General features: G+C 44.3%; 2 protein-coding genes across 2 annotated transcripts in view; both read left to right on the forward strand.

Annotated features, from left to right (window-relative positions):
- The window catches only part of LOC306768732 (early estrogen-induced gene 1 protein-like), a 47,924-nt gene extending 45,207 nt beyond the window's left edge, over positions 1-2,717 (forward strand). The window contains exons 11-12 of the mRNA XM_079257151.1: positions 2,054-2,123; positions 2,199-2,717. Coding sequence (XP_079113277.1) covers positions 2,054-2,123; positions 2,199-2,244 — 116 coding nt within the window. The 3' untranslated portion in view covers positions 2,245-2,717. The remainder of the gene's footprint in view (positions 1-2,053; positions 2,124-2,198) is intronic.
- A 6,835-nt stretch (positions 2,718-9,552) lies between these two features.
- dpm2 (dolichyl-phosphate mannosyltransferase subunit 2, regulatory) overlaps positions 9,553-13,342 on the forward strand; it is a 4,086-nt gene continuing 296 nt past the window's right edge. Inside the window, exons 1-4 of the mRNA XM_079256301.1 lie at positions 9,553-9,598; positions 11,995-12,084; positions 12,182-12,284; positions 12,494-13,342. The exon at positions 12,494-13,342 is cut by the window's right edge and continues 296 nt beyond it. Of these exons, the coding sequence (XP_079112427.1) occupies positions 9,596-9,598; positions 11,995-12,084; positions 12,182-12,284; positions 12,494-12,549 (252 nt within the window). The 5' untranslated portion in view covers positions 9,553-9,595 and the 3' untranslated portion in view covers positions 12,550-13,342. The remainder of the gene's footprint in view (positions 9,599-11,994; positions 12,085-12,181; positions 12,285-12,493) is intronic.

Below are 13,342 nucleotides of genomic sequence, written 5' to 3' on the forward strand. Positions count from 1 at the left end.
GTCTGTAACGTCTCTTCATGTCTGTAACTTCTCCTCATGTCTGTAACGTCTCCTCCTGTCTGTAACTTCTCATGTCTGTAACTTCTCCTCATGTCTGTAACGTCTCTTCATGTCTGTAACTTCTCCTCCTGTCTGTAACTTCTCCTCCTGTCTGTAACTTCTCCTCCTGTCTGTAACTTCTCCTCATGTCTGTAACTTCTCCTCATGTCTGTAACTTCTCCTCCTGTCTGTAACTTCTCCTCCTGTCTGTAACGTCTCTTCATGTCTGTAACGTCTCCTCATGTCTGTAACGTCTCCTCATGGTTGTAACTTCTCCTCATGTCTGTAACTTCTCCTCCTGTCTGTAACTTCTCCTCCTGTCTGTAACTTCTCCTCCTGTCTGTAACGTCTCCTCATGTCTGTAACGTCTCCTCATGTCTGTAACTTCTCCTCCTGTCTGTAACTTCTCCTCCTGTCTGTAACTTCTCCTCCTGTCTGTAACTTCTCCTCCTGTCTGTAACGTCTCCTCCTGTCTGTAACTTCTCCTCCTGTCTGTAACGTCTCCTCATGTCTGTAACTTCTCCTCATGTCTGTAACTTCTCCTCATGTCTGTAACTTCTCCTCCTGTCTAACTTCTCTCCTGTCTGTAACTTCTCCTCCTGTCTGTAACTTCTCCTCATGTCTGTAACTTCTCATGTCTCTAACTTCTCCTCCTGTCTGTAACTTCTCCTCATGTCTGTAACTTCTCCTCATGTCTGTAACTTCTCCTCCTGTCTAACTTCTCTCCTGTCTGTAACTTCTCCTCCTGTCTGTAACTTCTCCTCATGTCTGTAACTTCTCCTCCTGTCTGTAACTTCTCCTCCTGTCTGTAACTTCTCCTCATGTCTGTAACATCTCCTCATGTCTGTAACTTCTCCTCCTGTCTGTAACTTCTCCTCCTGTCTGTAACGTCTCCTCCTGTCTGTAACTTCTCCTCATGTCTGTAACTTCTCCTCCTGTCTGTAACTTCTCCTCCTGTCTGTAACTTCTCCTCCTGTCTGTAACTTCTCCTCATGTCTGTAACTTCTCCTCCTGTCTGTAACTTCTCCTCCTGTCTGTAACTTCTCATGTCTGTAACTTCTCCTCCTGTCTGTAACGTCTCCTCCTGTCTGTAACGTCTCCTCATGTCTGTAACTTCTCCTCATGTCTGTAACTTCTCCTCCTGTCTGTAACGTCTCCTCCTGTCTGTAACTTCTCCTCCTGTCTGTAACTTCTCCTCCTGTCTGTAACTTCTCCTCCTGTCTGTAACGTCTCTTCATGTCTGTAACTTCTCCTCCTGTCTAACTTCTCCTCCTGTCTAACTTCTCCTCCTGTCTGTAACTTCTCCTCCTGTCTGTAACTTCTCCTCCTGTCTGTAACTTCTCCTCCTGTCTGTAACGTCTCCTCCTGTCTGTAACTTCTCCTCCTGTCTAACTTCTCCTCCTGTCTGTAACTTCTCCTCATGTCTGTAACGTCTCCTCATGTCTGTAACTTCTCATGTCTGTAACTTCTCCTCCTGTCTGTAACGTCTCCTCCTGTCTGTAACGTCTCCTCATGTCTGTAACTTCTCATGTCTGTAACTTCTCCTCCTGTCTGTAACGTCTCCTCATGTCTGTAACTTCTCCTCATGTCTGTAACTTCTCCTCCTGTCTGTAACGTCTCCTCCTGTCTGTAACTTCTCCTCCTGTCTGTAACTTCTCATGTCTGTAACTTCTCCTCCTGTCTGTAACGTCTCCTCCTGTCTGTAACTTCTCCTCCTGTCTGTAACTTCTCCTCCTGTCTGTAACTTCTCCTCATGTCTGTAACTTCTCCTCATGTCTGTAACTTCTCCTCCTGTCTGTAACGTCTCCTCCTGTCTGTAACTTCTCCTCATGTCTGTAACTTCTCCTCCTGTCTGTAACTTCTCCTCATGTCTGTAACTTCTCCTCATGTCTGTAACTTCTCCTCCTGTCTGTAACTTCTCCTCATGTCTGTAACTTCTCCTCATGTCTGTAACTTCTCCTCATGTCTGTAACGTCTCCTCATGTCTGTAACTTCTCCTCCTGTCTCCCTGCAGACAGCAACCTGAGGCTGTTTGTCAGTAAAGACGGGACCACCGCCCTCAGCGGGGCCCAGCTCGCCAACAGGTACCTGCTGGTTCCCTCATGTCAGCCTCAGTTTGCCATTCCAGCTGAGATTTAAGTTTTCTTTTCTCTTTCCAGAGGAACTCCTGGGATTTTTGAGCCGGTGGTCATCGAGACTCACTGAGCTACATCCTCATTACCTGCTGGATGTTCCCGTGACATCCAATTCGCTCATGTTTGGAGATGTTAAACACAGGACTACTGTATTTTGGGTTTATCTCATTCTGTTAAGCTCTCCTTGTCCTTCACACGCTCCTAAACATCTGCAGCAGGGAAACCGGAGAGCTCGGCTAACAGGGTCATCATGACCACACAGATGCCAAAAAATCCCAAAACGAACTCATATCACATCTGAAATGAACAAAGGACCGCAGAGAAAACTGAGAAATCCCAGAGGGATTCAGACCCACCAGAGAGATCTGGACTGGTTTAGGCCCAGTTGGTTGTAATCTGTCCACAAAGTTCAGATTATGAGGAGATGGAAAGTCTGAGGTTAAGCTGGGAGCATTTGTCAGTTTTAACGGTTGAATACTTCTGTTGATATTTTAATTCACTCCAAATGTGTGTCAGTGTGTGGTGTGTGTACGGCCGGATGATGACGACGATGGACGGCCGGATATTCTTGTGAAAAAAGAGGAAAAATACTAAAAAGCGTCTTTCTCACCTGAAGATGAACAGAAACATTTTCAGTTGTTTTTCTCTTTTTTCTTTTTTGCGGTGCAGTCCTGTGCTGAGAATTCCCACAACTTTTTTCCTTCAGAACTGTCATTTAAACGTAGGAATGTCGTTGGGAATTTTACAGCGATCCTGGCTGAGTGTAGGAATGTCGTTGGGAATTTTACAGCGATCCTGGCTGAGTGTAGGAATGTCGTTGGGAATTTTACAGCGATCCTGGCTGAGTGTAGGAATGTCGTTGGGAATTTTACAGCGATCCTGGCTGAGTGTAGGAATGTCGTTGGGAATTTTACAGCGATCCTGGCTGAGTGTAGGAATGTCGTTGGGAATTTTACAGCGATCCTGGCTGAGTGTAGGAATGTCGTTGGGAATTTTACAGCGATCCTGGCTGAGTGTAGGAATGTCGTTGGGAATTTTACAGCGATCCTGGCTGAGTGTAGGAATGTTGTTGGGAATTTTACAGCGATCCTGGCTGAGTGCGGAACCAGTCTGAAACACACTTTCCTGGAACGTTCCCTGTAAAACCACTGCATTGTGGGAGCTGTAGTTCCACACTGAATTGGACTGGCTTCCTGATCATCTTACGCTACAGAAACTTGAAACCATTATGCAACATAGAGCTTTGTTCATTATTCACTTTCCAGGTCAGACGTTGATCTAGAACTGATGATGATGATGATGACCTTCATGAATGCAGACCAATAGAATCAGCTGCCTGAAGCTTTAAATACTTAGATTTAATTCTGTTTCATGACTCTGTTTATTAGATTATTTTGCACATGTTAACTGTCAGGAGGATCCTTCAAAACCACTAACAGAACATGGACTTCTAATCCGTCTTTTTAGTACTCCATTATTATTATTATCATTGTTGTTGTTATTATTGTTAATATTATTGTTATTATTAGATCTTTTACTTTCACAACTCTAGGTTCAGTAATGTGGTGTTGTATATATCTCATTCATGTCCTGCACTTACTCAGTATTTTTACTAAAATACTTTATTCAAGTGGACCCAAAACGGATATGGGATTTTTTAAATGATTTAAATTCTGATGCTGTTGGCCTGGCGATGGTGTCGACCGGTTGGCCTGGCAATGGTGTCGACCGGTTGGCCTGGCGATGGTGTCGACCGGTTGGCCTGGCGATGGTGTCGACCTGTTGGCCTGGCGATGGTGTCGACCGGTTGGCCTGGCGATGGTGTCGACTGGTTGGCACTGGCGATGGTGTCGACCTGTTGGCACTGGCGATGGTGTCGACCTGTTGGCCTGGCGATGGTGTCGACCTGTTGGCCTGGCGATGGTGTCGACCTGTTGGCCTGGCGATGGTGTCGACCTGTTGGCACTGGCGATGGCGTCGGCCTGTTGGCCTGGCAATGGTGTCTGCCTGTTGGCACTGGCAATGGTGTCTGCCTGTTGGCACTGGCGATGGTGTCGACCTGTTGGCCTGGCGATGGCGTAGACCTGTTGGCCTGGCGATGGCGTAGACCTGTTGGCCTGGCGATGGCGTAGACCTGTTGGCCTGGCGATGGCGTAGACCTGTTGGCCTGGCGATGGCGTAGACCTGTTGGCCTGGCGATGGTGTCTGCCTGTTGGCACTGGCGATGGTGTCGACCTGTTGGCCTGGCGATGGCGTAGACCTGTTGGCCTGGCGATGGTGTAGACCTGTTGGCCTGGCGATGGCGTAGACCTGTTGGCCTGGCGATGGCGTAGACCTGTTGGCCTGGCGATGGCGTAGACCTGTTGGCCTGGCGATGGCGTCGACCTGTTGGCACTGGCGATGGCGTCGACCTGTTGGCACTGGCGATGGTGTCGACCTGTTGGCACTGGCGATGGTGTCGACCTGTTGGCCTGGCGATGGCGTAGACCTGTTGGCCTGGCGATGGCATAGACCTGTTGGCCTGGCGATGGTGTCGACCTGTGGGCACTGGCGATGGTGTCGACCTGTTGGCCTGGCGATGGTGTCGACCTGTTGGCCTGGCGATGGTGTCGACCTGTTGGCCTGGCGATGGTGTCGACCTGTTGGCACTGGCGATGGTGTAGACCTGTTGGCCTGGCGATGGTGTAGACCTGTTGGCCTGGCGATGGCGTAGACCTGTTGGCCTGGCGATGGCGTCGACCTGTTGGCCTGGCGATGGCGTCGACCTGTTGGCCTGGCGATGGTGTCGACCTGTTGGCCTGGCGATGGTGTCGACCTGTTGGCCTGGCGATGGCGTAGACCTGTTGGCCTGGCGATGGCGTAGACCTGTTGGCCTGGCGATGGCGTAGACCTGTTGGCCTGGCGATGGCGTAGACCTGTTGGCCTGGCGATGGTGTCTGCCTGTTGGCCTGGCGATGGTGTAGACCTGTTGGCCTGGCGATGGTGTCGACCTGTTGGCACTGGCGATGGTGTCGACCTGTTGGCCTGGCGATGGTGTCGACCTGTTGGCCTGGCGATGGTGTCGACCTGTTGGCCTGGCGATGGTGTAGACCTGTTGGCCTGGTGATGGTGTAGACCTGTTGGCACTGGCGATGGCGTAGACCTGTTGGCACTGGCGATGGTGTCGACCTGTTGGCACTGGCGATGGTGTCGACCTGTTGGCACTGGCGATGGTGTCGACCTGTTGGCCTGGCGATGGTGTAGACCTGTCTTAAAAGTTCATCCTTAATGAACATAAATGTGTAAAGAGAAACTTTGTCTACTTAAACGTGGAAACGCAGTCAAGCTCACATCTGCTTTCTGTTTCTGGACCAGCAGGCTGGTCTGTATATCGGTACGCTGGATTTGATTTGATGAACTGGGACCAGTAGAAAAATACACAGCAAAATCTGTCTGCTGCTGGGATTTTGTGGCGCTTTGACCTTTTTCATGCAGTAAACATATTTCTACATTTATTAACTAAAATGACAGAAACGTCATTACAAGTGGGAAAATCTTATTTCTGTCTGGTGTGGATTTTATCTGGGTTTGGTAAACACTGCAGAAACCTCTGTGCTATTTTCACTTCTATTTCATTTTAATCTTGTCACTGTATGAATAGCAAAGTGTTTATGATATTCATATGATACGAATCAATTTGGGGAAATTTGGGGTTTATTTTTGGTAGATTGGTTTTCTTATAAATTTAATGTGAATTAATTTTTCTTTTAAAGAATTGTGACTATTTTCACTTCTTAAAATGTCAGCAAATTATTATTAAAGTTATCTTAAATATCTTAAAGTTTAAAATATATGTCAAGTTTAATAAATACATATAAATAAAAGCCTGCTTATTCTCCTGTCGTGGTTTTATTTATCATGGAGGTTTGCAAAATGTCCAACATCTAAACAAATAACAGGTAAAGAAATAAAACTATAATATTATTGTTGCTGATAACAATTTATCATGTGTTCCAATAAATAACTATGTTTTTTAACCTGCATTTGAAACTACTGAGAGTTTCAGCAGACTTGCAGTTTTCTGGTTGTTTTTTTCTGTGGGAACAGATCAGGTTCATTTGCTTCATAACCAACCAGATCCTGAATGCATTTTCTGCTTAAACAAATTAAGCTAAGCTAACAACAAAGTCAGTCAGTAAATGTCTAAGAACTGGACTCTTATGATCCAGGTTCTTAATCTTAGAGAAAACCTGCAGCTGTCTGATGGACTTAAGAAGACCTGTAAGGACAGTTTTACAGTAGTCTAAATAAGAGTATTTGTGTATGTATTTTAAAATTAATGTCTTCGTAAGTTACTGACTTTGAGGTTTTCATCTGATGTAAAACATAACAATGTTACGCTGTCTCATAATGTAACTGGAAAAGCAGCACAGACTTCCACCAATCAGTTCATTTCCACCATTAGTTATTTCCAGCCGACGTTCTAGTCCTGCAGCCATTTTATACAGACACATTATCAGATTCCAGATACACTGATAATAAACCCACAGTGTCTTGGCTATATTGTGGTCCTTGTTTATATTGTAATTTGTTCTCTTGCAATATAAAAATTCCAAAGATCCTTAGTTGTTCCTGAATGGTCGTATCCAGAAATGCATATATACTGAAAATGGCTTTATCTCACAATCAGGAAGAATCCTTCACAACCAAGGCCGGATTATCCAATGGGCATTATAGTCACGAGCACATGTTGGGCTCATGTAGGGCAAACACCAGCAGTTTGGACATGAAACAAAATGTACATAAAAGTTAGACAGTTACACAACAGTGTCTAGTGTATTGTATAGTGTACAGTGTATAGTCTATTGTAGTGGCTATTGGTACCACTGACTGAGAGATGTTAGAAATGTTGTTTCACGGTGTATCGTTCACAATTTTCACAGTGTTAGTGTGGGTAAGAGGGGCCCCTGGAACACTCTGGGCCCAGAGGCCTGTGCACTTTTAATCCGGCCCTGCTCACAACATTCATGGATCCAAATGTTGATCGGGATTAATCCCGTCATTTTACAGAATCTCAGTTAGACCAAGACCCCTTCCCAGAGAGAAAAGAAATAATGAAAATCCGTCTATAAGTTTTTTCGTAAAGTTTGATACAGACTGACAGAACTGGTGGCAGAGACCATAGACATCATATATACATAGACCCGCATCGTATCACGCTGTCCATATGAGCTGATGTCTCATCGCCGCCATCTTGGATGGGTCTCCCATGCGCCTCCAATGCATTTATTCGTAAGGTGTGGGTCCAACCAATGGCGTAATTTTCACGGGGGATAGGGGGGTTGTAACCCCCGCAAAAATCACATCCAGCCAAATTATACCCCCCCCCCCCCCCCCCCCCCCAAATATAACATAGCGATTCTATCGGCGCCGATAGAAAATTACTCCCGCGATTCAAACTAGCGTAACTTCGCAACCATTTACGCTATCAACGTAGTTCCAATGTATTCTGAAAGCTGAGAAACGTAGCTTTCCGTTGATATGTGACACGTTATGGTTTTCGCGGGGGTGGGAACGAGAGGGCGGGGTAAAGTGAGCAACCGCGGGAAGCAGCAGCGGAGACTGAGTGAACATCTGTAGCATCGTAGTCGTGATTTGGCGGATATTAGCGGGTTCTTTGTGGTGTTTTTGTCCATATACCTCCTGTAAATAATATTTTGTAATCAGAAATAATTAGATTAGTATAGATTTTGGTCGTTTTTATGGTGTTTTTTTTTCTCTGTTTTTGTTTAATTCATATTTTTCTTCACCATTCCATGTTTCTTGCTAACTTTCATCTTTTTGCCATTGTTCCTGTTTTGATACAGACCTGATCATTAGTAATCACAGTGACATTTTGTAAATAATTTTGTAAATAATGGAGATAATCTGAGGAGATTGAAAGAGAGAGGAAAGTGCCGGTGAGATTTCTGGAGGATGGACAGGAGGAGTCTGGTGCAGCATCTCTACCACAGGAAGTAATACAGATAGTATGCACTGAAGATTCCCAGGTTTATTACAGCAATGTGTTTTCAATTTCTAGTCCATGTTTTTATTGGAAGTTTTTTTTTTTGTTTTGTTTGTTTTGTTTTTTTCCCTTTATAGTTGACATAAGCACAAAATCAGCTGAGTGGAAGCTGCCATGGCCTTGCTAGCTAGTGGCTAATTACAGCAGGACGTACCAGTCATTACTTTGTCATTGTGACATAAATGGTCAAGTACACAGCTGCAATATTGTCAAGTAAATCACAGTAAAAGTACCACAATGCATTTCTTATACAGACCCACCAAATTACCTGGACTGGTTTTGCAAATGTGAATAATTAAACCAGTGAAAAAACAGGCAAAGAGTGCAACTCCCCCAACGGCAAACCCAAAGTTACGCCCTAGGGTCCAACCACAACAATAATTTCACCATTTTTTACCTGATTTTTCTCACAGTTTTAGTATTAGTATTATTTATTTCTCACATGGTCATACAATAGGTAAAACAAGACTTTACAAAAAAAAAAAAAAAGGTTTGGTTTGTTACAAAGGGCAGAGATATTGTTATGATACAGATCACTGTAAAACATTAAAAACTACGTGCTTTTATGCTAAAAAATATATTTATAATGCTATTTGACTAAGACATAAGGTAGCTGCGGTGTAAATAAATGTATAAATGAAATTGATACGAACATATTTGATTGTTTATTGATGCATTTGGATGTATCTATATTTGTCTGGTTAAATTATTATTCAACCCTGTAAAATGTAAACCTCCACCAAGGCCTTTAAAGTTCCTGGATCCAAACAGTGATCCGGATCACCACCAAAAGTACATCAGTTCTTCCATTTCACGTTTCTAACAAGTCCTGGAAATTTCATAAAAATTCATCCATAACTTTTTAAGTTATCTTAAACACAAACAGACAAACAGATAAAGCCGCTAAAAACATAACCTCCTTGGTGGAGGTAATTATGCTACCATGTAAAACTGTCTTTGTGAAGCATCAATATCATATTTTTCTATAAACACTTCATAGAAGTAAAATTTATCATTTGCATTTAGATTATTCACCGTCTTAACATTATTTATAAATCAGTTATGTAGAAAAAATGTTTTGTTTGTGTGTAATATATACGCGTTGTTCCACAGAAAACATTTTTGTGGGGAAACTACGTTGAATCTGCAGCAAGACTCGAACGCTGAGACCCATCCAATATGGCGGCGACGCTGGTTCAGTCTGCAGCGCTGAATGGGCTCTATGTGTGTTATGTCTAAGGCGATGAGGCGGTGATTTGCAGTTCCATTATCCGCCGCCAGGAGGCGCCTGAGCTCAACAGGAGACTTTGCTCTGCCGGATTTAATCTGAAGAAGAAGAAATAAAGGCAACGACACAAATATCTCGCTGCTAAACATGGTAAGAAATAACTAATAATTCTAGCACAGATTAAACATTGCTGGTTTTTTTTTGTGGTTTTTTTAAATAATGAACTAATAGTTTCATATTTGAATGATTTGAGACGGAAGATTAATCTAGTCTCTGAGATAATCTAGTCGGATTAGTTTAGCTGGTTAGAGAAACATTTACTGTCAGATTGGAGCCTGAAATCTGCGTTTCAGAAATGTGTTCTTAGAACTGGTTCCAGTTTGGTTTGCACGTCCATAATATCCCACTACATGAAGACACACATGCAACGTGAAACTGCTTGGTTTAAAGACTTTTCTAAGGTGTATTTTAAGTCTGAAAATGTGTCGGTTGTTTCTCCAGCTGGGGGGTAAACAGTGATCACATCTGACCCTTCAGATGATCTACAGACGGTTTCCTGCATTTCTACCCCATCCAGGAGTTTTACAATCAATATAAGGCTTATTCAGAAACTCTTTCTGGTAAATTCACAATGAGCCACGATAACAACGACATATTTCACACAATTTCATCAAGAAGCAGAAAAATAATGATCCTCTATGGCTGGAATAAAGCCAAGAAGACGTTTGGGATGCAGCTGAGGTGGAGGTGCTGCAGTGAGGACAGCAGGTAGAGAGTAGCAGGAAGACGTGTGGAAACATGGAAACTGTGTGTTCTACACACAGTTTCCATGTTTCCACTTTCTGCTCTTTCTGCTGCTTTATCTGTTCATACATTCATTTTACATCATTTTAGCCTCAGAATCTGACAGCTGAAGCTGAAAACATCACATCGCGTCTGCAGGCTGACTGGGATGAACAGAGTTCTGCCTTCTTATGTTTTACATCAGTGGTGTCCAAAGTCGGTCCTCGAGGGTCGCTATCCTGCAGCTTTTCCACATATTCCTGCTCCAACACACCTGGCTTCCTTTAAATGGACCAAACAATGAAGTTGTGCTCTACTGGTTAATTTGTGCTCTACTGGTTAATTTGAGTTCTACTGGTTAATTGGAGTTCCACTGGTTAATTGGAGTTCTACTGGTTAGTTTGAGTTCTACTGGTTAATTTGAGTTCTACTGGTTAATTTGTGCTCTACTGGTTAATTGGAGTTCTACTGGTTAATTTGTGCTCTACTGGTTAATTTGTGCTCTACTGGTTAATTGGAGTTCTACTGGTTAATTTGTGCTCTACTGGTTAATTGGAGTTCTACTGGTTAATTTGTGCTCTACTGGTTAATTGGAGTTCCACTGGTTAATTTGTGTTCTACTGGTTAATTTGAGTTCTACTGGTTAATTGGAGTTCCACTGGTTAATTTGTGTTCTACTGGTTAATTGGAGTTCTACTGGTTAATTGGAGTTCCACTGGTTAATTTGTGCTCTACTGGTTAATTGGAGTTCTACTGGTTAGTTTGAGTTCTACTGGTTAATTTGAGTTCTACTGGTTAATTTGTGCTCTACTGGTTAATTGGAGTTCTACTGGTTAGTTTGAGTTCTACTGGTTAATTGGAGTTCTACTGGTTAATTGGAGTTCTACTGGTTAATTTGAGTTCTACTGGTTAGTTTGAGTTCTACTGGTTAATTGGAGTTCTACTGGTTAGTTTGAGTTCTACTGGTTAGTTTGAGTTCTACTGGTTAATTGGAGTTCTACTGGTTAGTTTGAGTTCTACTGGTTAGTTTGAGTTCTACTGGTTAGTTTGAGTCAGGTGTTTGTGAGCATGGATGCGTGGAAAGCCTGCAGGAATCTGGCCCTGCCGGACCGGAGTTGGACACCCCTGTTTTAGATAAAATCAGAAAAAGCAGAAAGTGGCCGACTTTTCAGCGTTAAAGGGAAACCGTGAAGCTCTGCAGCTTAAACGGTGAACGGGTCTAAACATGACGGGAAACAGGGGCAACATGAATAGATTTATGTTTGCTTTTTGTCCTTGTAATCCAGGTGCATAAAGCAGAAGTCCTGCCGTGTGTTTGGATCTACCTGTGCATTTAGAACAGGTGTTGTTACTAAATACATAACGATAATCCATCATAGAATTTTAGTCATTTTTATTGTTTTTATTGATCTTTTTACGTGTCTTCTTGGGCGTTATAGCAGCAGAATGATGATCTGGCTGCTGGGTTGTTTACTTCTGACTGAAATCAAGAAAAATGACGAGCAAAACAAAAAAGTTTTATACATTTTTTTTGGTTTTTAATCTACAAAAATCAGCAAAATTAAAGAATTGTGAGAATCACAATTTAAATCAAATTGGCACTCAAAAAAATCAGAATCAAAAGCGTATCGTCACAGCCCTAGTTGGAACAGCTGCAGGACTGGACTTTTACCTCATGCTACCTGGATTCTACACCTGCCTGGCGGGACTCCAGACTGTGTTCATGTTTTCAGCATTAACAGCCTCCATCCTTCCTGTTTTAGGCTACCGGAGTGGATCAAGTGGTCGGGATGAGTCTGGTGGTTTTCAGCCTCCTGCTGTTTACGTACTACTCGCTCTGGGTCGTCATACTGGTACCTCGCCGGTCCTTCTCTCACCTCGCTTCATTCATCAAATTCTGACTTCTTAACTGGACGTTCAGTGAACACGAATGTTTTTCTTCCTCTCCAGCCGTTTGTGGACAGAAATCACACGCTGCACAGGTTCTTCCTTCCCCGGGAGTACTCTGTCATCCTGCCTGGCGTCGCCGCCGTCGTACTGCTGCTTTGTCTCGGTGAGTTTGCTGCCGGCGCCAGACTGAATGTCGCCGGGCGTCGCCGAGCGTCGCCGGGCGTCGCTGGGCGTCGCCGGGCATCGCCGGGCATCGCCGGGCGTCGCCGGGCGTCGCCGGGCGTCGCTGCAAGCCGTAGAAACTCGTTCAGCGAGGTGTGAGACGGCGCCTCGTTTCCGCTTCACGCCGTCTGCTTCTCGTCCTCTCCACAGGGGCCTTCACCGCTGTCGTCGTCTGGAGGAGTCGCAAGCCGAAGAAGGTGGACTGATCTGTGGCTGCTGTGGATTTCTCTGCCCCCCCCCACACCCCCCACTGTCTGACACGAAGCTGGATTCAACGGAGCTGAAAGAAACGTGTTGAATCTGCAAACAGACACGTTCTCGTGTCAGACGACCCAGTAGACGGTTTCCATGGTGATTTAGCGTGTTGAGATGGAGCTCCCACTGTGCCGGTTTTCTGATTCTTCATCTGGCCCAGTTTAGATCCTCATTGGGACATTTTGCAGCAGCTTAAAGGGGGAGAAGACCCCGACAGCCCCCAGCAGAGACCCTCTGGGTCCAGCAGAGACCTCCTGGTCCAGCAGAGACCTCTGGGTCCAGCAGAGACCCTCTGGATGGATGAAGCTGCTGTCAGAAGGATGGAGACGGTTTGACGCCATGCTGGGGGTGCGGCGGTCCGCTTGCTGCAGTGGTCCGGTCTGTCTAATAAAATGTTTTCTTCATGTTGTGTCGCGTTGTTGAGGAAAACCCTCGTATTAGTTTATCTGTTCCTGAATCATCTGGTTCTGCACGTCTGGCTTGAAACAGACTTCTGACCCGGGGTCCGGAACCGACCCACCATCTCTGTATTACAGTGTGAGTCAGGTCAGGATCGCTGCATACATGTGGAAATGAACACGCATGAACTTATAGATGTGGAAAAGCAAAATACTTCCAGCTGCCGGAGGTTCAGTATTTGGTGATGTTGTAGATCCGTTATTAAAATGAGGAAATATGTCAAAAATATGTGAAGAATAATGAATATAAATTTAAATATTTAAAGTATTTTCTGAAGTTTAACAC

This window comes from Telmatherina bonti (genome assembly GCF_933228915.1).
Source record: "Telmatherina bonti genome assembly, chromosome: 17".
Lineage (NCBI taxonomy): Eukaryota > Metazoa > Chordata > Actinopteri > Atheriniformes > Telmatherinidae > Telmatherina > Telmatherina bonti.